Source organism: Polypterus senegalus, chromosome 11 (genome assembly GCF_016835505.1).
Source record: "Polypterus senegalus isolate Bchr_013 chromosome 11, ASM1683550v1, whole genome shotgun sequence".
Taxonomy (NCBI): domain Eukaryota; kingdom Metazoa; phylum Chordata; class Cladistia; order Polypteriformes; family Polypteridae; genus Polypterus; species Polypterus senegalus.
The window spans coordinates 61,423,443-61,450,515 of NC_053164.1; the positions used below are offsets into that span (position 1 = coordinate 61,423,443).

The 27,073-nt window shown below is 40.6% G+C and overlaps 1 protein-coding gene across 4 annotated transcripts in view; it reads right to left on the bottom strand.

Annotated features, from left to right (window-relative positions):
• Window positions 1-11,746: 11,746 nt before the first annotated feature.
• The window catches only part of ddah2 (dimethylarginine dimethylaminohydrolase 2), a 66,836-nt gene continuing 51,509 nt past the window's right edge, over window positions 11,747-27,073 (bottom strand). For all 4 annotated transcript variants that reach the window (XM_039768782.1, XM_039768784.1, XM_039768781.1 and 1 more), the window contains 4 exons: window positions 26,765-26,838; window positions 22,832-22,951; window positions 13,771-13,914; window positions 11,747-13,446 (listed from right to left, as the gene is read on the bottom strand). In XM_039768782.1, coding sequence (XP_039624716.1) covers window positions 13,330-13,446; window positions 13,771-13,914; window positions 22,832-22,951; window positions 26,765-26,838 — 455 coding nt within the window. In that variant the 3' untranslated portion in view covers window positions 11,747-13,329. The remainder of the gene's footprint in view (window positions 13,447-13,770; window positions 13,915-22,831; window positions 22,952-26,764; window positions 26,839-27,073) is intronic.

The following is a 27,073-nucleotide window of genomic DNA, read 5'->3' on the forward strand; positions in this document are numbered from 1 at the left end:
TGTTATGAGCAAAAATGAAATCTCAGAATTATCGTGAGTAAGAAGGATAGATTGGGTGATAATTAAAAGAATGGGCTAAGCAGAATAATAATCAGAGGAGTGCAGAGGTCAAGGCGGGCAAAGTCATAATAACACTGAAGCATAAATGCCTTTAGGGCTAACAAGGAGATAAGACACAAAACCAAAAAATAACATCTGATATTAACCTTCAGAGTTTTTTTTTAATTACTAATTGATAACAGGATCTCAAGCAAAACTGTATCTATACCAAATAAATGAATTGCTATCATTTTTATACAGGAAGGTACGATGACATTAGAGCTAACAATGAGTGTGATCACAATAATAATATTCAAAATAGTGGCAACCATAAAACAAAATGATAAAGCTAATTAAATCATTCAAAAGTATAAAAGAGTGAATTTAGACTCTACATAGTCCACAACTGCAACAAAAAACCTAAGTCATATTATATTCAAGAAAATATAAAACAAATGTTCAGAATCATAATTATACTGTACCATGATACCAACAGTGTTGCAATTGAGCACTCCTTTATTTTTCGACATGCTCCTTCATTTTGAGCTCTTATTAGATAGAGCTGGTCTGTGGGAGAGTGGCAAGATGGTTCTTGGTGCACAATTACCTTAATCCACATGACAAAATAGCCATTTTAGTATTGCACATGGTGTCCAACTACATTTGTGTTCAGTGTGATTCTGGTCACAGCTACAAGGTGGTGTGGTTTTAGTTTGCAGATTTGTGTATAAAAGTGACGTTTCAACTGAAGATATGCATTTACTTAAAACCAATAACATTTACCATTTCTCATTTATTGTATATTCCATAGCACCAAACTAAGATTTCAGTGTTCAGCCAATAATAGTCTCTGCTGTTTTTCTCTCAAAGAAATTTGCTCACAAAACTATTCCCAGAAAAAAATAAGCTATCTTCAGTCAGTCAAGATTTCTTGTATATAACATCTATTATAGCACACAAAATGAAAGGTTCTTTGCCTTTCTCCGTAATCAAAATAACATAAAAATGCTTCCTGTCTGCCAATTTAGAAGCTTCCAGATACCAGTTATGCCTCCTAAATGAGTGCCCATGTATATATCTTTCCAGTCCACCCTGGACCACCACTGTACCAAACTAGTTTTTGGATAGATTCTCTATTCTCCAGTTAGGTCCTTGTTTGATTCATTTTTGTCCTTTCCTGTTTTTAAGCCACATGTAAAGGGCCCAACGTGCCTTCTGGTTTCTGAACCACAGTTGACACAGAAAGTACATTCTAGAATGAACTTAACAGAATGTGTTTGTACTAATGCAGCCATTGTGGCCGAGGAGGGCTTGTGCCTCCTCCAGACCGCGAGGGGGCGTCCGTCCTGGTTCTGTTGGGGGCCACGGGTTGAGGGCATGGAAGCCCTTCCCTGTAGGGGCCCGTGGTCACCGCCAGGCGGCGCCCTGATGCCGGTTTATCCCGTCGCGGTTGCCGGTCGGGCTGGAGCCCGGCCGGACGCTTGGAGGACCGGAGGAGGGCGCAGTGCCTCCTCCAGACAGAGTGGGGGCGTCCGTCCTGGTTAGGCAGGGGGCCTCGGGTACAGGGCTTTGAAGCCCAGCCCTGTAGGGACCCGTGGCCACCGCCAGGCGGCTCCCCGGTGCCTAATTATCCCGGGAGCCCGGCACTTCCGCCACACCAGGAAGTGCCGGGGGGAAGACTTTGTGTGGCACCCGGAGAGCTGCCAGGAAGACAGCCGATACTTCCGCCACGCTGGGGCGTGGCTAAGGACGGAACACCTGGGGCTCATCCGGGAGCCTTATTTAAGGGGCCGCCTCCCTCCAGTCATTGGTGGAAGTCGGGAGGAAGCAGACTGAGCTGGAGAGCGAGGACAGGAGGCGGCCAGGAAGGCACAGAGGACTGTGGGCCTGGACTTTTGGGGAATTCGGTGCGAGAAGGCACTGGGGGTGCACGTGAGCAAAGACCTTGTATATAGTGTATGTAAATAAACGGTGTGTGGGAAAAAATATGCTGTCCGTCTGTCTGTGCCGGGGCCAGCGTTCACACCATCAATATGCTTTTGAATCGTGTGAAACATAAGTCCAGTGTTGTGTGCTTAGGTTTATGGTACCCATAACTGCCCAGGTCCTGATGCCCTTGGTCATTCACTCTGTTTTCTTTATGGTTAATCTGGCTGTAATGTCAGGAGCTAGGAAAACACACATTGCGTGGCTTACAATCACTTCGGAATACAAGGGTTGAAATACAACAAAGGTGTTCTGAAAGTAAAAGAAAAAGCAATGGCTTAGATATATTGTGGATGGGTGGAAGAACTGTAGAGGGAGTCCAGAGAAGTGTTGGGGTGCCTGCTGGGCCACCAGTTTTAATTATTTTGGTAGGACAAACACATAGGGTAACCTTCGCTTCAAAAGCTATAGGCTTGTAAAAGAGGGTCTAAAACATAGAGCTCCATCCTCTAGTAAGTTCAGGTGCACCTGAGATGCTGACATTTGAGGTGTCGGGTGGAGTATTTTCTCAGCCTCACAGGGATCCTGTGATACCCATGCATTACAATTTCTATATAGGCCAGCAAACAATTGGAAAAATAATTATATATATATATATATATATATATATATACTAGGGGGCTTTGCACCCTGCTCGCTTTGCTTACCCACCCCCTCTCCCCACCGGGGCAGCCACTTCGCATCTCTGCCGCTCGCGTGGTTAAGTGGGGGTGCTGAACGTACGCTAAGGAGATGCAGACAGATCAGCTGCTGCCTTGCTGCTCCTGCTGCTGAGCTGCATGTTCTGCTTGTCGCGCTGCATGTTGTTTGTTTAAAAGCCTGTACAGCAGCTGTCCTCACTTCATTCGCCTACCCCTTCCCCCCAGGGCACGCTACACACCAGCGACTTCACGTCTCTGCCACTTGTGAAGGAGGGGGGCTGAACACACGCTAAGGAGATGTGGATGGATCAGCTGCTGGCTTGCTGCCGAGCTGTGTGTTCTGCTTGTCGATCATTTAAAAGCCTGTACAACAGCTGTCTTTTTGTCTCACCACGAGACAATGTATGGGTCTTGCTTACTAAGGTTGTAATGTCTAGTCTCGTGTGACATCAAAATGTCTTTCCGAGATGATCACGTCTCGACCCAAGATATTTTTATTATAATACTAGGGGGCTCTGCCCCCTGCTCACTTCGCTCACCCACCCCCGTGTTTGGTTTACAGGATATGCAATACAATACAATTTATTTTTTGTATAGCCCAAAATCACACAAGAAGTGCCGCAATAGACTTTAACAGGCCCTGCCTCTTGACAGTCCCCCAGCCTTGACTCTCTAAGAAGACAAGAAAAAACTCCCTAAAAAAACCCTTGTAGAGAAAAAATGGAAGAAACCTTGGGAAAGGCAGACCCCTTTCCAGGTAGGTTGGGCGTGCAGTGGGTGTCAAAAAGAAAGGGGTTAATACAATACAGTACAATACATAGAACAGAACAAATCCTCAATACAGTATAAAAATACAACTTTTAGACGTACGGAGTAGAATTTAACAGTAGATGATATCACATAATATGATTTGGATTTGTTTTAAGTCCTGGAGACCTCATTCATCAAGCTGCCTCCCCCATTTGGCCATTCCACAGCTGAAATAGCGCTAATCCAATGAAAGGACCCCTCTTTCCCAAAATTCCTGCGATCCTCCATCAGGGATGACTTTATCTTAGGCAGGCAATATACAATTTAAAGAGACTGTTATTTTCATGGGAATTGTTACATATGCATTATTTTCACTTTTACTTTAAAAACTTTTGTAAAAACAATACTTGTCCTTTATTTCCAGCCCCATGTATGGTTACATCTCTTTCTCGCCAGATGTATAATGCTGCTCATGTTTTGAAGGGGGGGGCGGCTGAACGCACGCTAAAGATATGCCTTTGGATCATTTGCTGTCTTTTTGCTGCTTGCAAGCTGCCTGTTCTGCTTGTCACATGTCGTTGTTTTAAAAGCTGGGAGCACATGATGCTTGTCTGCCAAAATCAATCCTACAACTGCTAGTTTAGATGTCCGTGGACATGTTTTAAATGATGGCTCACTGCCTTGTCTCGCATGACGTTGTAAAAACAATAATTGTCCTTTATTTCCGGCCCCGGGTGTGGTTAAATCTCTTTCTTGCAGTACGTATAATGCTGAGTGTGTTATGTGGGTGGGGGGGGGATTCTAGCTAGCTGCAGTCGCACTGCCCTTCAATCATTTTAAAGCCTGTACAGCCGCTGTCCTTTTTGCCACTTCGTGTCTCTGCTGCTTGCGTTGTGATCACTTCTTATTGATCATAAATATACACCTGACCAAATTGTGTTTTCTTTGAAATTAACTTGTCATTGCTTAGACTGTTGCGGGACCACAGATTCTCATATTATATGTTCAATTGTTGTGTAAATCTACGTTTTGTGCATTGAATGATGCGACTGCGAAAAGACTTGTTTTCTGCTCTTTGCCTTTTATTTCTGACTTCGCTTTGTCCTGCTATTTTTTCAATTACACCTGGTCCTGATGATTAATTTCCTTTTGTTTGCTCTAATGTGATCTTTTAGTCGGCGACGTTTCATTTATAACGTATTGTTCTTTATACGCTTTACATGCACTGAGACCCCTGTATCTGTGTGTGCTGTGAGCCTTTACACTACTGATTTTTTTTCTGGCCGTGCTCTGATATTGCTTGTAAGAAGGGCATGTCTTGCAAGAATCTCATGTTCAATATTCCTTTGAGACGCTCCATGGCCATCCTCTGTCATCTTGCGGGTCTTTTATTTGTCTTCCATGATTTTAACGTGAAGATCATGTATCGTCTCCTAGTCGTTCCCTCCCACAGGATTTTTTTTATAATATATATATTATATATAATATATTTACATATATATATATATATATATATATATAATATATATTTTTATAATATAATAATATACTAAATGTGTGGACGTTAGGGGTCGTTGCCACGCCTTTAACCCCAACAGACAAATGTTCCGGACACAGAGTAAAAGCACCAAGAAGATATTTATTCTTCCTCTTATAAACAGTGCCCTAAGCACAACAGCCGCCACTAATACAATTAAATATAATAACAATAATCACAAGGAATTCTCTGCTCTGTCTTCTGCCTTCCAACTCCAGCTTGCCTGCTGGGTTTCCAACAGTCCTTTAAATAGTCTTTGACCCGGAAGTGCTTCTGCCCTTCCGATCACATGACTCATCCACACTTCTGGGACAGATGGAAAACTCAGGTTTCTTTTTTTAGCCCAGAGGTACTTCTATATTTCCATCCTCATGACTCAACAGTACTTCCGGGCTATAATAGAAGCACAACTCCCTTTGTCCATCCATAGCACCCCCTGGCGGCACTCAAGCACCCAACAGAGGTGAGATAGCAAACTTCAAGTTCCAGGATGCCCTGTGGGAATCTGGAGTACTGCTATACTCCAGGGGAGCTGCCATCTGGCATCTTGGGGGAGGCAGTGTCCAAAAGTAGCCGGCCATCCATCACAATATATATATATATAGGGTCTGACAATGGGTCTAAGGATTTCATCCTGATACCTAATGGCAGCCAAGGTGCCTTTGTCAAGCCTGTAGCGGTCTGTGTGACCGTCCATGGATATGCCTCCCCAGACAATCATTAACCCACCTGAATGATGTTACAGGCAGCATAATGTTCTCCATGGCTTCTCCAGACCCTTTCACTTCTGTCACATGCTCAGGGTGAACCTGCTCTCATCTGTAAAAAGCACAGGACACCAGTGGTGCATCTGCCAATTCTGGTATTCTATGGCGAATGCCAATCGAGCTGCATGCTGCTGGGCAGTGAGCTCAGGGCCCATTAGAGGACATGGGGCCCTTGGGTCACCCTCATGAAGTCTTTCTGGTTGTTTGGTCAGAGACATTCACACCAGTAGCCTGCTGGAGGTCATTTTGTAGGGCTCTGGCAGTGCTCATCCTGTTCCTTCTTGCCCAAAGGAGCAGATACTGGTCCTGCTGATGGGTTAAGGACCTTCTATGGCCCTCTCCAGCTCTCCTAGAGTAACTGCTTGTCTCCTAGAATCTCCTCCATGCCCTTGAGACTGTGCAAGGAGACACAGCAAACCTTCTGGCAATGACACGTATTGATGTGCCATCCTGGAGAAGCTGGACTACCTGTGCAACCTCTGTAGGGTCCAGGTTTCGCCTCATGCTACCAGTAGTGACACTGACTGTAGCCAAATGCAAAACTAGTGAAGAAACAGTCAGAAAAGATGAGGAGGGAAAGATGTCAGTGGCCTCCACCTGTTAAACCATTCCTGTTTTGGGGGTCATCTCATTGTTGCCCCTCTAGTGCATCTGTTGTTCATTTCATTAACACCACAGCAGCTGAAACTGATAAACAACCCCCTCTGCTACTTAACTGACCAGATTAATATCCCATAAGTTTCATTGACTTTATGCTATACTCTGAATAAAAGTGTTCCTTTAATTCTTTTGAGCAGTATATATATATATATATATATATATATATATATATATATATATATATATATATATATAGTCGCAGTAGGAGGCTCTATCGCTCCCTTGAACCCTCAGGTACCACGCCAAACACCAGGTAAAAGTGCAATAATTATTATTTTTATTACAATAATGTGCACTAAGCACCCTCCACTCCAAACTACTCATTAAACAATTACAAATGCTCAATAAACCAATCCTCCAGCTCCCAGACGCGTTGCCCTCCTACCATCCAGCTCAGCTCGCCGTCTGGGACCTCCCTTAGTCCTTTAATATTCCCCGACCCAGAAGTGTTCCCAATCCAACAGTCCACAAGTCCTTATTCCTTCCGGGTCAGGGTAAACAATGCTTTTCCTCACCCTGGAAGCCCGTCACTCTTCCTGTGACGAACTTCCGGGTCATAGTGCGCAAGCGAGTCCACTGGCCTCCCAACAGCGACTCCCAGAGGCCCCCAAGGTATCCAGCAGGGCTGTGCATAAAAACTAAATAGTCCATGTGGCCATGCTGGAATTCGGGGTCCGTACATGCTCTCGGGAGAGCTCCTCCTGGCAGCCTGGGGGCCATCCATTACAATATATATATGAATAACCTCCAAACAGCGCGGAGACTTTTGATCACGTGAACGTGTCTGCAAACAGTGGCGTCTCCTGCCCTGGAAAAATACTGTTAAAGTCAAGCAGCCGGCATTGCACGTATACGCTTAACACTGCAGAGGACACAAAAGTAATTTTCTTTAAATTGTTGGTGATGCCGGTAAGGCACATTACCAGAGGCAGAAATTTGGACGTTCACATAGAAAATGTGATTTCTATACCACAGCCGTCGTGTTGCGCCTTTCAAAAGGGATCTACTACCAAGAGATGATCCATATACATTTTAGCTGCTGTTGGTACAACTTACCTGTTGTATTATACCATCTTTAAAATGTAGTTTACCCGAAACCACTCCAGTACTGCTCAATGTATCTTTACTTCTTTAAACTTATCGACTACATTTTTTTTTCACTTGCACTCAGTCACCACAGCTATATACACACATATAGACACATACATATATATACACATATGTATAATTTGTGTGTGTGTGTGTGTATATATACAGGTATGTGTGTATGAAGCGTGGGTATTTTGATATATATATATATATATATATATATATATATATATATATATATATATATATATATATATATATATATATATATATATATATATATATATATATATATATATATATGCCAGCAACACTCATAACAATGACAAAACAATTACATTGTCAATCATGTTACATTATTATTAAAATGTTTCCTTTTCTTTCTCATTACTTCTTTAACACACTAAATATATATATACACCTGTAAATATTTTGTGACCGTTTTGACTCTCTGTTTTAACAGTAAAACTTTGGGAAGAAACACAGCTGCCCTTCAGAAACTCCCTCTTAAACAGTATTTCAATGAGAAACTAACACACTCTTACCCATGCTCTTTATGGGATCAGCTACAGGCTTGCAGGCTTACTGCTCAGCATGCTTCTCACATGAGGTTTGGAACATTTAAAAGACAGAGCCCTGGCCAACCTAACAGCTTACTCTTCTGTCCTGCCTCCCTCAGACTGCCTCAGCTCCATTCGCTGCTTCCGAGCCATTGTACCCACTTGATGAGGAGAACTTTGTGTTCTTTTTCTGAAAAGTGGCTCCAAGATGTGCTGTGGCTTGAAGCTAACGATACTTGCTTTCCGTGACCTTCAGTAATACTGATGTTTTCCTCATTGTGATTATGTAACATTTACTTCTATTTATTATTTATTTTATTTATGTTCATTTATTTTATTTCTATTTATGTTTTTTATGCTAATTGTATGTTTTTCCTTGTTTTATTGTAAAGAACTTTGGCCACAGCATTCCTGTTGCTTTAAATGTGCTTTATAAATAAAGATGACACTGACATTGACATTTTGAGCTGGAGACGGGAGCTGAAGCATTGTGTTTGACAGCTGCTACCCGTGCTTTTATGCTGTTGACAAACCCTTTCTTGTGTTTGTACCTGACAGTTCAGCAATAAAGATTCTGTCCCTTTTCTACCCTCCTGTGCAACTTGTGAGTTGCATAAGAGACAGGAAGGTGAGACCTGTCTTCCAAGGAAAAATAGCTTTATTGTTGAACAGACAGGAACAGGCTTAAGGCTTTCTTCAAAATAGGAGCTTTAATGTCAGCACACAAACACACAACATACGAGCATCGTCAAAGGCAATCATCCTGCTTTAACTCCTTTCTTCTGATTAACAGGACACAAAGCCTTCTTCCTCCTGAGGATTCAGTGGCTGAGAAGCACTGGCTGGGCAGACACTGTCCAGAGAAGAGAGCAGAGGAGAGACCCAAAAGAGCAAGTGAGAACTCAGTTTTAACTGTTCTAAACATCGTGCAACAAGCACATTACAAGGTAAGCATGCAGCTGAGCTATAAAGGAAAAGTTAAGAGGGTGCTTGTTTCCCATTGAATACTCTCTAAGTAGGAGTTTCCAAAGACCAGCTGTCGTAGTTTGCCATTGGTTTACTATTTAACAGAGTGTCAGCAAGCAGCTGCTGGCGGCAGCCAGGAGGAATACACAACAGAACACCTAGCAAGCTTTCTTTGTGCAGCTGCCACTGTCAGAGACAGTAAGTGGGTGGTGATATATGAGTAGACTGTATCTATGAGTACACTTTCATTAAGAGATTGCTCAAATGTGATCTTTCTGGAAGGTCAGAACAGAACAAATATCCTAAAAATAGAAGAAACTCATAAAGAACAAATGCATCTTGCTAGAGGTCATCTTAGTGTAGAAGACTATGGAATAATGTGCTCAAGACAAAGTTGAATAATCTGTTTATTTTGAGGAATTCTCTGGAACTCAGTCATAAACCCAGTGGGCTATTTACCAAGGGAGACACCAAGTGGCATCCATACTATTATTTTAGAGTACTTTTGGATCAATTCTGAACAGCTCCACAGATTTCCAAAGAGAGTAAGCTCATGAACTCTGTACAGGAACCACAATGTAGCCATTTGCATCTACCTTGAACCCTATTCTTTTGGGCAATACAAAAACCTCATGAAAAAGGTGAGAATGGGAAGTAAACTTATCAGGAAATCAGGAGCATTGCCTGAGGACTTTGCACTCTATTCATCACTACTCTTCGGTACAAAATCAGAAGGGATTTCACTGTGCCATGTATATGTGACAATAAACTTTATGATAAATTTGAGCACTTTGACTGTTGTAGTGGTCATTTGGTCACCTCTACCATCTTTCATGAAAAAGACCCTGAGGTTCTTGAATGCCTCAATTTGGAGATGTTGCTAATGGGGTCAGTCATTCTTTTTTCTGAGAGGGGAACATGACCTCAGACTTCAAGGTGTGCGGCTGGGATCACAAAAATGTAATTTGTAAATGAAAATGATCTCCATGTACGATAACATTTTCACAGTCTATGAATGTTTTTTCATCCATTCCGAAATGACCAATAATGCATATGATGTAATTGTCTGCCTACACTGGGCATGCGTGCAGCATAGACATCTTAACCAAGCAAAGGCTGTGCAATTTTAGCAAAATTCTAAGCCTGACTGACTTTCTAGGCTGGCTTAAGTTTCACCTTCATCAGCCATTATTTTGTGTGCAGTATGAGAGTGGCTATGATATCTGATTGCCTCTCACAACTGGGCTGTTGCATGACTGGAAGAATTTAAGTCAGCCTTCTTGTAGTGTGAGCAGTCTTAAAAGCCAATTTTTGATGTTGCCAGAGTGAGTGTGCATCATACATGTATAGTCTAAGCAACTACGTTGTAGTGTGTCAATCAGGCTCAACATGCTTTTGCAGTTTCAGCACATATATGGCAACTCTACCATGCAGCGTGAGTACTTGCTTGACAACGATTTCGACAAATTCCACAAAATACAGTTTAGATGTATACAGGTAAGTAACACAACAGGCACCATGAAAAGCAACTTTTCTATGTCCGCTATGTTGGAATATGTTTTTCTTTCGTAAAGAGTGACCAATCAGTGAAGGAGATGCTGTAATAAAAAGGATCCAATCATAGAAGAATCACATAATAAGCACAGACCAATCAGAGCACAGCTTTTTCAGAAATATTTGCCTTATTCAGTTGAAAACTGTGGAGGAATGGCAAAAATAGAGACAAATATCTGCATTTTTAAATGAAAACATACTAGTCTGGGCAGGGCTTTATATGCATTATATAGCTGTCTTTCCCTCTGCATCTTTTTTTTAACTCGTTATTTATCTCCACCGTATAGTTCTCTCAATTTTTTAATGCTTGTAAAATTTGGGGTGAACCTGTCCTGCATTGCATGTAAAGTGTTCTTAAACCTGTTCTGCTGCTCCTTGACTTTCCCTACATTTAGAAGTTTGTCCCATTTTTCTGTTTATAGACTTTGGCACATCTTAATTTCTCCTATTAAAGTTTATATCAGTTACCAGTAGATGTCATCACCTGTTTTGCATCTCTGCCTGACGCACCTCCAACAGTGCCTTTTGTTCAGCTATGTAGTCATCAGCAGGCTACCACAGCCTGGTCTTGTCCTGAGCCACAACCAAAAGCTACCCTTCTCTGTCTCTTCTGACAGCTCTGTTCCTGCTCTCTGTTGCTTAACTCCAGTAGCTCCCATGACTTTGAACAGGCATCACATTCACATGCTGACAAATCCACGGCATCTGACCTCAACAGATGATGGATCTCTACCCAGCCTCCCTGCACTCAGCAACCAGCTTAGTGTACTTTGCCCTCTTCCTCTTATGGGTGGCATTGCCACATCTCAAAATTTCCCCTATTAAAGTTAAACTGAACACTGAAAAAAACTATGACATGTATTCTTTTATGGCCACCAGATCATAATGTATGGGTCCTGTCTGCCTTGTGAATTCTATACTGAATATTACAGAATTATACATTTGGACAGGTTCTGTGTGGCACTAGCGGTCTGCCAGGGTTGTTTCCTGCATTGTGTCCAGTGCTACACTAGTGCCCTGCAACCCTGAAAATATGGGTCTGCATATGTCTATTATATATCAATCTTGTCAGTTTTTTAATACTTTTACATTTATAGATGAATGTGGCCTTTCTCATCTTGAATGCAACCCTTTGAAGGATAAAAATATGGCAAGAATGAAGTGTGAACACAAGCACAAATGAAAAACACGCACAAATATGGAATACATTTTTTCATTCACAGCTTAGTTTTAATATGCTTTTTTTCAATAACAAATTCATAACTGCAGTGCGATTAGTAAAGAAAGACATTGAAGTTATTTATGTTTAAAAAATTCATAATTTCTTTATAACAATATTAATTCGTGTTTTAAAAAAAAGGAAAAATAAGTCCAGCAAAGAAGAGGCATCACTGAAGATGGGAACTGAAACCATGAAATAAAAAAAAAAGGTTCAGTTGGCATTTTCATTTTTGGTAAATTGGTTCAGTTATACCTTTCAGATATCAGTAGTTTCTAGAAAAGAATTTAACTCTACTTCAAAAATATGAATATCATTTTTTGTTTGAACTCATTCACACCTCATAGGAATCAAAATGGTGACCTCAGTCAAGACCCAAGTTAACAATCCACTATTAAACCTTGGTGACAATGGCCACCATCATGGACCAGTCTGATGCACTTAGTAATGCCAGGCCTTTGCTGTGCACATCAAGCAGCATTGTTTATTGGAAGCAGAAAAGAGATGCTGGGACTCCATTACCCACTTAAGGCACCCAACTCCCTCCAATTCTCACTCCATCCTACCCTACAATCATTTCAATGAAAATAGCCTAAGATTAAAAAAGAAGAATGTTAGAAAGTGTCGGGTTAATCATTTCACATAAATATACTGCACTGGGAACTTCTTTCAGCAGACTATACTAGGCTAGGATCTACTGGAGTTGCTAACCTCATACACCATATTTCACACTTACATTATTTTCAGATGAGTGCAGTATCTACTGAATGTATCTGTCATTTCATATGCAGGTCTGGGAGCAGGAGTGTAGTCCAGTAGCTAAGAGCATATATTTATAAATATATATGTATGAAGTGTAGCAGATGGCCTGGCTGACAAGAGGTTGCTAGAGTCAGAAGGGGCACAAAGTTGGAACAAAATGAGTGAAAGATCTGACAGATACTAAAAAAATGATACACATTAGCTATCGTGGAAAGATGTCAGGAAGTGGCAGCATCCATAAATGTAAAGGCCACTCCAAATCCTGATTGCCAAGGGCATTTGAATGAGCTGTCATGAGGGAAATAGAAGAACACAACTTGAATTTGCCCAACCTGCTTAGTGATAATAAGGAAGGGGATCTCTAACTTCAAGGGCAGGAAGGCCACAAGTAGACCATTAAATGAGTATAAGAAACTGGGGAACAGGGACACCAGTGACCACCAAAAGTACCCTGACATCCACACTGAATGAGTTGTTTGTCCAGAAAGTAACCACTTAAAGGCCACATCTTGCTAAAAATTAAAGTTATGAGGTGAATTTGGGGGAATGGCTCACTGGGAAGGAAGTAGACAGACTCACTTGGAAAGTGGACGCTATTGTATTTAGTCTGGTATGTTGGAAGTGTGAGGCAGGGTTAAAATTTACACTTCACAGGTTTGGCTACTGGCACCTATTGTCATGCCTCTAACCACCACCCCCTAGGACATCCCTGTCCCCCCTTATTATTGGAGTACAAGGCTGAGACTTTTTCATCCTTCCACTGAATACAAAATTTTCAAAACAAGTTTGATGGCGTTGACTACAGTTCCAGCTTCCGATTGATAAGCAAAGAGCAGGAAGACAAAGTCCCTCCTAGCTTTGAGACCTCACTGCAGGCTGTGGGCACCAGGGTGTAGTCAGGCAGCTTTTGGAAAGCCTGCAAAAGAGGAAGAGAGTATGTTAAGTATTACATTTTCATTAAGTAAGCACAAATAAAGCATGAACGTGCTGTATCTGAAATCTTTAAGAGTTTAAGAGTGCTGAGCACTGAGACAGCAGCTTTGAAAAATGTTTCCAAATAAATGTCATTTCTGTCTCCCCATTAGCATCAGCTAATCCTAACATTCTTTAACTTACATTGACAGCTCCTGTATTGATACCCCATAATACAACAAAACAATTTTTTTGTAGTCCAACTTAATATTTGAGATGATTCAAAAAACAAGACCCCCTCATCGCCTGTGAATGTCTCCGGACTTACAGCTGCACTCTCTGGACACTCATCGGCACTTCTGTGCAACAGGTAGTTGCTGTTTGATCCCACTTTGACGTAGATGCAGTTGGCTGCGGCATCATCTGGAACTGTTAGGATTTCATAGTGATGGTCCGTGAGTTGTTCCATCATCTGGTTATAAAAAGAAAAGCAAAACTATTCAACGTTTGCTGCTAGAGGTTTTTTATTTAGCCATTATGTGACCCTGCAATGGACTGGTGCCTTGTCCAGGATATGTTCCTGCCTTATGCTGGCTGGGATAGCTTCCACCACCCCCCAACAATCTGCATTAAACGGGTTACAAAATAACATGACATGACTATAATGGTCCACCAAATTATTACGTTTAGGTGTTTCAGCTGTACTCATTGTTAACTGGAGCATAAAATCAAGCACATAGCCATGCAGTCCCCATTGACAAACACTGGAGGTAGAATGGGTCATACTGAAAAGCTCACTGAATTTAAATGTGGCACTCTCAAGAGATGCTACCTTTGCCTCAAGTCAGTATATGAAATGCTAGGTCTGCCCTGGTCAACTGTAAAGACTATTATTATGAAGTGGAAATATCAAAGAGCAACAACAGTTCAGCCTCAAAGTGGTAGACCATGCAAATTCACAGAGCATGACCACTGAGTGCAGAAGGGCATATCATGCAAAAAATCACCTACCCTCTATTATATCACTCATAACAGAGTTCCAAACTGGCTCTGGAGGCAACACTACCAAAAGAACTGTGCAATGTCAAGTGACTGGAGTGGTGTAAAGCATTCAGCCATTGGACTGAAGCAGTGGAAATATGATCCCTGGAGTGATGAATAATGCTTCACTACCAGGCAGTCTGATGGATGAATCTAGGTTTGTTGGATGCCAGGTGAATGTTACCTTCTAGACGTCATAGTGCCTACTGTGAAGTTTGGTGGAGGAACCATAATGGTCAACAGTTGTTTTTCAGGGTTTGGGCAAGGCCCCAGGTTCCAGGTGAGAGTATTGTTAATACTACAGCATACAAAAACATTTTAGACAATTCTACACTTCCAACTTTGTTATAACGGTTCAGAGAAGGCTCCCTTCTGTTCCAACGGGACTATGTCCAGTGTTCAAAGCCAGGTCCAAAAAAACATGGAGGAACTTGTGTAACCTCCACATAGCTCTGCCCTCAGCAGAACACATTACACATTAACATGAATGCCAATTGTGAGCCAGGTCTTCTTATCCAACACCAACACCTGATCTCACAAATACTTTTTTGACTGAACAAGCACACATTCATACAGACATACCCCAAAATCTTGTGGAGAGTCTACCGAGAAGAGTTGTGGTTGTTTTAGATGGAAACGGGTGGCTAACTCCTTACTAATGCATATGGTTTTGGAATGGGGCGTTCTACAAGCTCATATAACCGTCATAGACCAGGTGTCCTCAATCTTCAGCCATATATTATATTAACCAATTAAGTCAAATTTTAAAAGCAAAAGTGTAAATTCCAAAATTAAAGGTTTATTAGATATGAAATTAAAAGAAAATCACATATATCATATCGGGAAAAATCTGAGTTGTAACAAAAAAAAAACAAAAAATACAGTCATGGTGCACAGCTAATTAGTGCACCTTATCTACCTGACCTGAACTCTAAGGAACATGGCAAAAATTTGCCAGTTTCTAATCAATGCCAGTCTAAAGTAGGCTCTAATCAGTCAAACACAATAGCATCAGGTTTACTTTATGAACCTTTGACCAGCCAGTTTATATTCATAGATGCATCCAATCTAGAATGTGATATAACTGCTTCTTCATTTATCAACCTGAAGAAGCCTGACAGGAGTGCAAGAACTGGACTTGCTGTAGATCAGAGGGCATTTTATACATTTGAGCAGATCAGAGAAGTTCAGAAAAAGAAGTACTGCTGCATAAGAATGGCTTCACTTCTTAATAGTACAGCTGTCTGAACAGACAAAGTGTCAAGTGCTTTTCTCACTACTCAAAGCACTTTTCATAGAGAGTGGGGAGCCACTTCAACCACCACTAATGTGTAGCATTCACTTCAATGATGCGACGGCAGCCATTTTTGAGCCAGTATACTCACCAGACATGAGCTATAAGGTGGTGAAGTGGTGAGAGAGATAGCCAGTTAGAGACAGGGGATGATTAGGAGGGGCAGAGTGATTAGGCCATGGAGGGCAATTTAGCCTGGACATCTGGACATCTGCTCTTTACAAAGGATGCCCAGGGATCTTCTATAACCACAGAGAGTCAGGACCTCAGTTTTATGCCTCTTCCATTTTACAGCACAGTGTCCCCGTCACTGCACTGGGGAATTTGGATTCAAATTCAGACCACAGGATAAGTACCCCTGCTGACCTCACCAACATCTCTTCCAGCAGCAACCCAACGTTTCCCTAGATGGCTTCCCATCCAAGTACTGGCCAGGCCAGAACATGCTTAGCCTTAGGAAGATAACCTCTTCTGAAGTGCATGTGGTATGGTTTCCATCACAAAGGTAGCTGCTTGAAGATGAATTGGCCACGTGGCTTGGATTATTTGTTGTATTTTCAGCCCTGAACATTGCAAGTGGCAGTAAGTACTTGTGTGAGTAAGGGCATCAGTATAGTTGGGAAGAAGTAGTAAATAATGTACTCAAACAGAAACAGTGTCATTTAAGAGAAAGTGCATGGAAGCATCAAGCACATTCAAGAATAAATTATGTGTGAGTCATTTTAACTACGTGTAAGGCAGAAGCACAACCCCACATTTAAATGCTATAAAAGAAACTCACAGAGTAACCCTATGTGTGCACAATAGTGAGCACTACTGGACAAGCATGGTTCTTTACGAAGCCTTGAATTAAATAGTTGCTAAATGACAGTGTGGAGCCACAACACCTATGGCTGGGCCTCACCACGAAAATGCCTCTGGGGCTCAATGTAGATTGTCTATGCTAGCCCAAACTTGTAAGTGTAAGAGAACCATGGGGTGTTAAGAGTAATTTCTTATGCAAGACTCCAGGGCTTTCTTATATTACCTGAGACCCAACAAGTAATATCCACAATGTATCTGGAAGAAATAATGGGCCAGGACTTAAAGGCCTCTCTTAATCCACAGAAAATGAAGCATGGAATTGAGAGGTAATTGATGACAAGGGCTCAAATGACAGGAGGATAGAGTTCCAGATTAGAGAAAAACAGAGCAGTTATTAATGGAGGAAAGTGGAGAGGTGTATATGACGGGATAAGAGGACTAGTCAATCCCACAGGGTATAGACCATTTATTAATTTTTAGTAGGACCATGAAGGTGTAAGTTTTATTGTTCTTACACAATAGTGTTTCCTTCAGTTATTACTCCTTCTTTAGTTAATAAACGCACCTTTTTGATGTTACTTTGGTCTATCGAGATATCATATGGGTTAGTATTAGCTCAAAATTTGCACTGTGCGTATTATAGAAGACTGTCTGAACATATGAATAATGTCAGCAACTTAATAGACACTTCAGAGTGCCTCGCAGTTCGTAGACCCGGGTTCGCTTCCCGGGTCCTCCCTGCGTGGAGTTTGCATGTTCTCCCCGTGTCTGCGTGGGTTTCCTCCGGGCACTCCGGTTTCCTCCCACAATCCAAAGACATGCAGGTTAGGTGGATTGGCGATTCTAAATTGGCCCTAGCGCGTGCTTGGTGTGTGGGTGTGTTTGTGTGTGTCCTGCGGTGGGTTAGCACCCTGCCCAGGATTGGTTCCTGCCTTGTGCCCTGTGTTGGCTGGGATTGGCTCCAGCAGACCCCCGTGACCCTGTATTCGGATTCAGCGGGCTAGAAAATGGATGGATGGATGGATGGAGTATTCCCACTCATGCTTTGCTGCAGGCTGACATGGCGTATCTTCTTCTCTAAAGATGTTCACATAGAAGGGATTTTTTTGTATTATCTCAAAAAATTAAAAACAAAATCACATTCTAATTCAGAAATTGGTAAAAATGTATTATGATAATTGTGAAATAAGCATGCCTAGCCTGAGCTGAATATTTTTATTTGTTTCTAATTGGACGTGAAGAACCACTTTAGACAGGGTGTCAGGTGGGGGTTGAATGTTGTGCTTTATGGACTGTTTTTAGAATATATTAAACATGGTATATTTTTTATTGGACAGTGTGATGTGTTGTACCTCATGCTTAAAAAATAATAATTTAGGAGCAATCATCCAGAACACCTTTACCATCATGTAAAAAGAACTTTATACACTCAGTGGACACTTCATTTATTGCTTGCTCCTCCAAATGGATCAATCATGTGGACTTAACTCAACATACATGCAGCATGCAGACATGCAGGTCAACAGGTTTAGTCACTGTTCAACCAAATGTTAGCCTAGTCAAGACATATGACTTAAGTGACACTGAATGCGCTATGACAACCACAGATAACAGCTCTTTACAGTGGTGGTGTGCAGAAGGGCAGTTCCTCACACACAATGTGTCAGACTTTGTGGAAGGGCTACAGTAGCAAAATAGTTCTTTGTGCTATGAATAAGAAAATGAGGCTACAGAGAGTGTGATCACCAAAACCAGACCACAGAAGATGAGAAAATTGTCACTTGGTCAGATGAATAACGATTTCTGTTATGACATACAGATAGTAGAGTCAACATTTGGGGTAAACAGCACAACTCCTTAGATCATTCCTGCATTTTGTACAGGCTATGGGAAATAGTGTAATGGTATGGGGATTGTTCTCTTGGTACATCACAATGCCTGGGCATTATTTGAATGTCATAATTTAACTAACCGTGTTTGGCAACCATGTGCATCTCTTTAGCATCTACCCTTTTCCATACTGATCCCTCTAACAGCATATTTCCCAGTGTTAGCTCAAGCTGGTTGTAAAGACATGAAGGTGACTTCAGTTTACTCCATTGACCAGCACAGTACCCAAATTTCAATCCAATAGAATTTGTGTTGTGCAAGGTGAGGAAGAAAGTTTGCAAAACGAATGTGCGGCCAAAAATGTGAAGGAACTAGATGATGCCATAAAGCCAGTGCAGACCTATAAACACAAAGAATGCTTCCACCAATTTCCTGAATCCACACATAAGAAGAATTCAACCTGTTTTAGATGCAAAAAGAGGCTACACCAGGCACTAGAATGTTGTACCTACTACCTTCTACCCCTGCCCTTAAGAGCTGAAGTCTGATTTAATTTTTGCCAATGTGTGAATGGTGAGCAAAGAGTATAGATGCAGAAAAGGACTGAGCACAGGTGGGAACATTAATAAACCATTTAGAGACAAGGGATGAAGGACACATTATCTTTTAAGAAGACATACAAATTCATAATTTCATGTTCTTTTGTGATATTGTGCTACAGAATGGAATTTCAGTCCAGAAATGTCTGGTTACCACTAACCATTGTTACTAAATACACAATGCTACATAATTGTCTTACATAAAATGTGCTATTCTTTTACTTTATACTGTTTTAGTCCTGTAGAATGTCATGAAACTACACAATGCGATTCAATCAGTCAATACAAAACTGCTAGACCTGATGGTATTAATCCTAAGATACTGATGGAGTGCACTGGCAGCTGTATGCAGTTTTTCGTGTATCTTCAGTCTGATCCTCCAGAGGGTTCCAGCTGTATGGAAAACATCTTGTGGGGTACCAGTGTCCAAGATAGTGCAGCTAAAATGTCTTAAAGAACTATTGAAAGGCTCTGACCTGACACATTACGAAGACCTTGGGAAAGCTAATATTGTCTCATTTGAAATCCCTGGTTGGAACAGCACTGCACTTTGCTTATAAGGACTACAAAGGGATGGATGACATTGTCATCTGTCTGATGAATGGCACTTACTCTCCGCTGAGCAAACAGGGTAGCATGGTGAAGATACTGTCTGTGGACTTTCCAGTGCATTCAACACCATACTGCCCAAACTGATGATGCTACTAATGTGTCCTGGATAATGGACTGCTGTGGTCTACTTAAGAACTGTGTACCTGACATGGTCAAGAGTAGCAGAGAAGTACATTTACTGACTCTTTTCCTGTTTACCCTGTACACCTCAGACTTTAGATACAACAGCGAATCAATTCTATGTCATCTACAGAAATTTTCTAATGATACAGAGATAGTTGTGTATTCCACCAGTGGGCAGGAGAATGAAAACAGGACACTTATGGAGGACTTTGTTGAATGGTACAAAATGAACCAAGTGTAGCTTAACATCAGTATGACAAAGTAGATTATCATAAGCATCAGGAGGTCAGTCAAACTTTGCAAATACCTCATGGTGCATCTGAATGAAGGAGCTGAGGGGAGCACCAAAAAAAAGAGGCTGTAAACAGGAAGGGTCAGAGTCGCCTCTATTTGCTGAAGTCAATTGGTGTATGAAGGCTACTCTTACATGTTCTTTTATCAGTCTGGTGTGACCAGCATATGCCAATAGACTAAACTAATTCAATTTTAAGAGTAGGGCTGGACTTACTGGAGGAAGTGGTACAGTACAACAGAGGTCATTCAGGAAGCTGCTTAGTTCCCTTGGACAATGACATTTTGGCTAAACAGAGGAGTATCTTCAGTAACAGACTGAGAAATCTGCACTGCTCCAAGGAGCACTGTTTAAAGTCAATTCCACCTTCAGCCATCAGACTTCATAATGAGTCACTCATCAGCCTAGCAGGTCTTGTTCCCTGTGTGCTAAATGGTACAGAGCTGGTCTAACACACATCTTAACAGACAATAACGACACTTGCAATATATTGTGCCAATGACTGACATCCTGTACTGTAAAAATTATAATTTACATTACAAGTTTGTTAAATACCAATCACTTTGCACTTAGTAAATATTTACTTGTTAATCTACTTATAGATAATTTATGTTTTCTGTGTATTGTACCTTGTATTTGTTATATATATATATATAGTATATACAGTCATATGAAAAAGTTTGGGAACCCCTCTTAGTCTGCATAATAATATACTCTACTTTCAACAAAAAAGATAACAGTGGTATGTTTTTCATTTCCAAGGAACATCTGAGAACTGAACTGTTTTCTGAACAAAGATTTTTAGTGAAGCAGTATTTTGTTGTATGAAATTAAATCAAATGTGAAAAACTGGCTGTGCAAAATTTGGGTCCCCTTGTAATTTTGCTGATTTGAATGCATGTAACTGCTCAGTACTGATTACTTGCAACACCAAATTGGTTGGATTAGCTCATTAAGCCTTGAACTTCATAGACAGGTGTGTCCAATCATGAGAAAAGGTATTTAAGGTGGTCAATTGCAAGTTGTGCTTCCCTTTGACTCTCCTCTGAAGAGTGACAGCATGGGATCCTCAAAGCAACTCTTAAAAGATCTGAAAACAAAGATTGTTGAGTATCATGGTTTAGGGGAAGGCTACAAAAAGCTATCTCAGAGGTTTAAACTGTCAATTTCAACCGTAAGGAATGTAATCAGGAAATGGAAGGCCACAGACACAGTTGCTATTAAACACAGGTCTGGCAGGCCAAGAAAAATACAGGAGCGGCACATGCGCAGGATTGTGAGAATGGTTACAGACAACCCGCAAATCACCTCCAAAGACTTGCAAGAACATCTTGCTGCAGATGGTGTATCTGTACAATGTTCTACAATTCAGCGCAATTTGCACAAAGAACATCTGTATGGCAGGGTGATGAGAAAGAAGCCCTTTCTGCACTCACACCACAAACAGAGTCGCTTGTTGTATGCAAAAGCTTATTTAGACAAGCCAGATTCATTTTGGAATAAAGCGCTTTGGACTGATGAGACAAATATTTAGTTATTTGGTCATAAAGAAAAGTGCTTTGCATGACGGAAGAAGAACACCGCATTCCAAGAAAAACACCTGCTACCTACTGTCAAATTTGGTGGAGGTTCCATCATGCTGTGGAGCTGTGTGGCTAGTTCAGGGACTGGGCCCTTGTTAAAGTCGAGGGTCGGATGAATTCAACCCAGTATCAACAAATTCTTCAGGATAATGTTCAAGCATCAGTCACAAAGTTGAAGTTACACAGGGGTTGGATATTCCAACAAGACAATGACCCAAAACACAGTTCGAAATCTACAAAGGCAATCATGCAGAGGGAGAAGTACAATATTCTGGAATGGCCGTCACAGTTCCCTGACTTGAATATCATCGAAAATCAATGGGATGATTTGAAGCAGTCTGTCCATGCTCGGCAGCTATCAAATATAACTGAACTGGAGAGATTTTGTTTGGAAGAATGGTCAAAAATACCTCCATCCAGAATCCAGACACTCATCAAAGGCTATAGGAGGCGTCTAGAGGCTGTTATATTTGCAAAAGGAGGCTCAACTAAGTATTGATGTAATATCTCTGTTGGGGTGCCCAAATTTATGCACCTGTCTAATTTTGTTATGATGCATATTGCATATTTTCTGTTAATCCAATAAATTTAATGTCACTGCTGAAATACTACTGTTTCCATAAGGCATGTCATATATTAAAAGGAAGTTGCTACTTTGAAAGCTCAGCCAATGATAAACAAAAATACAAAGAATTAAGAGGGGTTCCCAAACTTTATCATATGACTGTCTATATATATATATATGTGTGTGCGTGTGTGTGTGTGTGTGTGTGTATGTGTGCTTGTTTGTGATTTGGTGTGTTTAGACAAACAACATCATTAGAAACACAATCTTAGCTTTTATGAGCATATTTATATTTAAATTGTTCTAATTTTCTCAAAAGAAAAGAATGCAGTCAACCTCGCTCAAGATTCAGATTAATCTCACTATGTGTATATGTGCACAAAATTAATTCTCATATGCTCAGTGACTAATGCTACATCCATTTCTTCCGCATATGGAAGGGCAATCACATGAAGTAATTTAAAAGTACTATTACAGTTTTCACTGGATTGGTTATTCAGGCCTAGGAAAAAAATCTAACTTTCAAATTCAATTTCTGTTCAAATCAAAGGCATTCACTGTCAGGATGCTTTCAGCTATTCTTGTCAACTCTCTGTTTTAAGAATGATTCTACAAAACAACTTCCATATGAAAGACAGACACTCACCTTCAAAGCTTTTTTGGCCCCATCACTGCTGCCAATAACAATGGTGTCCGAGCCTGCCATGCTGCAAAAGTTCTTGAGGTGTGCGGAGCCATGAACTGATACAGTTGAGACAGCAAAATCCTAAGAGATCAATAAATAGAAGAGTTAGTCTCTGGTGTGATGGACCAATAGGAGAGCTTATAGGTTGTGTTGTCAATTGAATAAAGAAAAATGTTCCTCCTGTTCTGAATTTTTCTAATATTATGAACCTGTAAGGTCCCTTGATATGGAGGAATATTTTGGACAAAATTAAATAAATACACAAATAAACAAAAGTACTTTGAAATGTGATAATAAATAAATAATAACATGAACTGTGAGTATAAATACTTTGTAATTTTGTATTGCTTATTTATGCATTTATTTAATTATTTCTTCATTTGTTTATTTCAGTGACACCAAAGTAACATGAAATACACAGTCAAATGTCACTTTCGCTCATCAAAGATGAGAGGGCAGGTTCCAGTGAGTACTCATTTTTTTATGGGCAAATAATCTGCAGAGAGGGCATAGTGTGCTTTGCTTGACACTGAGAGTCCTGTCGATCATGTGCATGCTCAAAGTTGTGATGGTGCTCATTAGATATGAGTGCAAGAAAATGTTGCCCACTACAATACAAAGCACCTACTTAAAATCAAGAAATTCCAAATTCTTGATTAGTAGTCTGCTGTAAATGTGGCTAAAAATAATAAAATATATTCTGTTGCACATTTAACTATTTATACTCACAATTCAAATTATTATTTATTTATTGAGAAGTTTTCCAATATTTATTTACTTGTGTATTTATTTTTTTAATTTTGTCCAAAATATTCCCCCAAAGCCATGTTTCCCCTGGGAACAAATAAAGATCTATCTATCTATCTATCTATCTATCTATCTATCTATCTATCTATCTATCTATCTATCTATCTATCTATCTATCTATCTATCTCTTGTCTGAAAATTTAAAATTGAATTGGTTCATAAAACAATACCAAATTCTGTCAAACGAGGGAGGTAAAGTGCAAGCATGGCCGACTTTTTTGTTTGTTTTTAACAGCCAGCTGTCTTGTCCACAGATATTCTTTTTTTTTATTATTATTCCCAAACAGGAAAGGGCAAGTCCATATAATCCATATACAAAGTCCTCAAAGAATGAGAAAGGAATGAATCACAAAGGATAATTTAAAAAAATCGTTTATCGTTCTCATTTCTTAGCATGATATCAAATTATAGGCGGCATGGTTGTGCGGTGGTTCGTATGGTTGGTTCACAGTTCCAGGAGATTGGGTTAAAATCTAAGAGGGTCAGAGAAGTGTCTGAATATTTCCCCCGTGTCTGTTTTAGTGTTACACCGACAGCTCAGACCTCCTCACATTTCAAAGCTGTGTTTTAGGGTAATGGTTACTCTGAATTTACCTCAAATGAACAAGTGTGGCTGCACGTGCGAGTGTGCCTGGTGGTCCAGTTTTAGGTCATGCCTTCCACTCAGTACTCCATGGCATAGAGTTTGTGACCTTAAAGCTGAAAATCAGTCGATAGATGATATTAAACTGAATGATTAAGCTTTTCCATCTGACCATATTTATACCTGCTATGAATAATCAAAGAGTGAACAAAAGACCATTGTGAAAGTTAGCAAATGGATAAATCAACATTGTGCAAGTCTTTCCAATGACTCAATGGAGTGCACTTTATTGAGACCTACAGATAAAGAACACACTGCTTTACTACAAACATTACTTATCAATAGCCTCAGTTTGTGAAGTGTCACTGTGTGACTTCCACTTACACACCCATTTAGTTTTTTGGCTAGTGAGAGAACTTTGGATGTTATTCTGTGTTCATCTGGCCTTCTTCAGGCAGTTCCAATTCCCTCAAGTTTCAACACACCATCTTAGGTTGACTGCTGGCTCTAATTTGGAGCAGTGTGAGTTAGGGTGGGAGTGTATAAGCCTTGGGTGGGTCCTGTCTTGCTCACTGCTGGGATTTATTCTGCTCACCAGAAAAACTGGTTAATCTGTAATGGAATATTTTGTATAAAATTGTCCAGATGGGTGTACAGCTGTAAAGACTTCTAATTGTATTCCCACATTGCATCACATAAGATTATGATTATTCTGTTTGCAATGAGCATGTGTGCAATAGCACTAGGCAGATGATTAAAATGTAACTTTTTCAAAATAAATTATAGTTATAATTATAAAATTATATAGGGGAAGAATTATTTAATGAGCAGAATACAATTGGAATAATTTTGTTAGCAATAGATAAAAGGAATTTGAGTGGAGCCGATATTTAATGTTGCTTGCTGCAGTATAAGCAGAGAGCGCTCTATTTATAACGTTCAGCTAGCCCTGACTTAGATGACAGCTACCCATTAATTTGGCACAACATCTGTGAGCCTTATCAAAACCTCTGTGTTAAGGCAGCTCCATTTTATACTCTAAAAAAGGCAACACGAGAATAAATGTTCTGATCCCAATAATTGGCTGAAAAGCTGGCCTGCATTAAAAGTTTCCACTTACCAGTATGTGTCTTTAATGCAGACATAATAGGAGGAGAAAACATTATTTTTCACTGTGCCATGTTAAAATCACAAGGACAGAGCTCAAGAATCATGGTTTAGAACATTAGAACATAAATAAAATTGGAAACGACAGGAGACCATTCAGTCCAATAAGATTGATTGCTTAGCTAATAGTTAAACTGTCCTAATATCTCATCTTCTTAAAGGATATCAAGGTTTCTACTCCAACTTCATGTCTTAGTAGTTTGTTCCAGATTCCCAATGTGCTTCCTGGATTCAGTCCTAAGTACAATTTCTGGTGATTTAAAAAAAAACCTCTGGTTTGATTCCCAAGTCATTCACTATCTTTATGGAGTTTACACCTGTTTTTATGTCCTCAAGTACTCTCGTCTTCATTGAAATCCCACAGATGTGCAGGCTGGGCTTAACAGCAAGTGAGTGAGTGGGACTGAAAGTGTGTAAATACAGTATGTGTAAGACAGTGGCTGGTGATGACTAGTGATTCATCCAGGGTTGCTTCCTGCCTGGTGCTCAGTGATGCTAGGATAGGACCAATCTCTCTTTAACCCTTGTCATAGATGGCTAAGGCCCTTACCCAGCCAGGACACCTCTGCTATGGAAGGACAAGGGGAGCCAGTGTAGACAGAACACTACCTCCCCTGAAACATTAGATGGCAGCCCCCCTGGGTGGCAACCGTATCTCAGACTCCTGCAGAGCTTCGTGAGAGATGGAGTCCGATACAGCCCTGTTGGGATCTGGGGATGCTGCCAGGGGGGCTGCAGCTGTTCTGAGCAAGTATGGGCAGTTCCGGGTTCCTTATATAAGGACCTGTGGACGGCACTCGGTGAGCCAGTGTCGGGTGGAAGGTGGATGAAGTTTGCCGAGGAGTAGTTGAGGAGAAAGAGAAGAGAATTTATTGTATTGTGTGGTTTTGTGTTGGTGGGACTGAGTTGTGCCTGTGGGAAATGGGGAAGGCGCTTCCCATGTGGTCAAGAAAAATAAAAAAAAAATCTTTGTTTTTTATCAGTGTGCCTCTAGCGTGTGTCTGTGTCGGGTTGGGTGGCTGGCATGCTCCCTACAGTTGTTACACCCTATGATGTAAAAATTGGGATGAGATGGAGAGGTGGAATAGAGAGGCATTTGTTCTAATAATGTGATGTCAAACACCTTCATGAAATCACCCTTCTTTACTCAAAATGATGTAAGTCAGGGTATGCAGCGCCTATGTAGTAAAAAGAAGTGCACAAGAGCTAGAGATACCAAAACAGAATATTACTGTTAGTTTGTCTGGTACGGAGCTGTATCAAATAAACATGAATGACGAATCATTTTATTATTATTGAAAGTCCAAAATGAAAGTAAAACTCTAAACTTCACTTACCCGGAATGTATCAGCTACAGCCTCCGCTCCTTTGTGGTTGGTCCGCGATGACAGTCCCACAAAGAACTCCCTTCCTATTTATCAAAAACAAAAAGGATATAGAATATTAGGGCAGACATTTTATAAGAGGCAAATGAGGGAAGTGCTCTAAGTTGATCTATAACTAGGGAGTCCATCCGTTATTATCTGTCATAGTGATTTCATCATTCTTTAATATAGTCATTTACACATTAAAAATCTCTGTAAGGCAGTTAACAAAGCAAACAAGACTACAGCGTGAACTTATATTTTAGGGAATTGTTTTTTCCA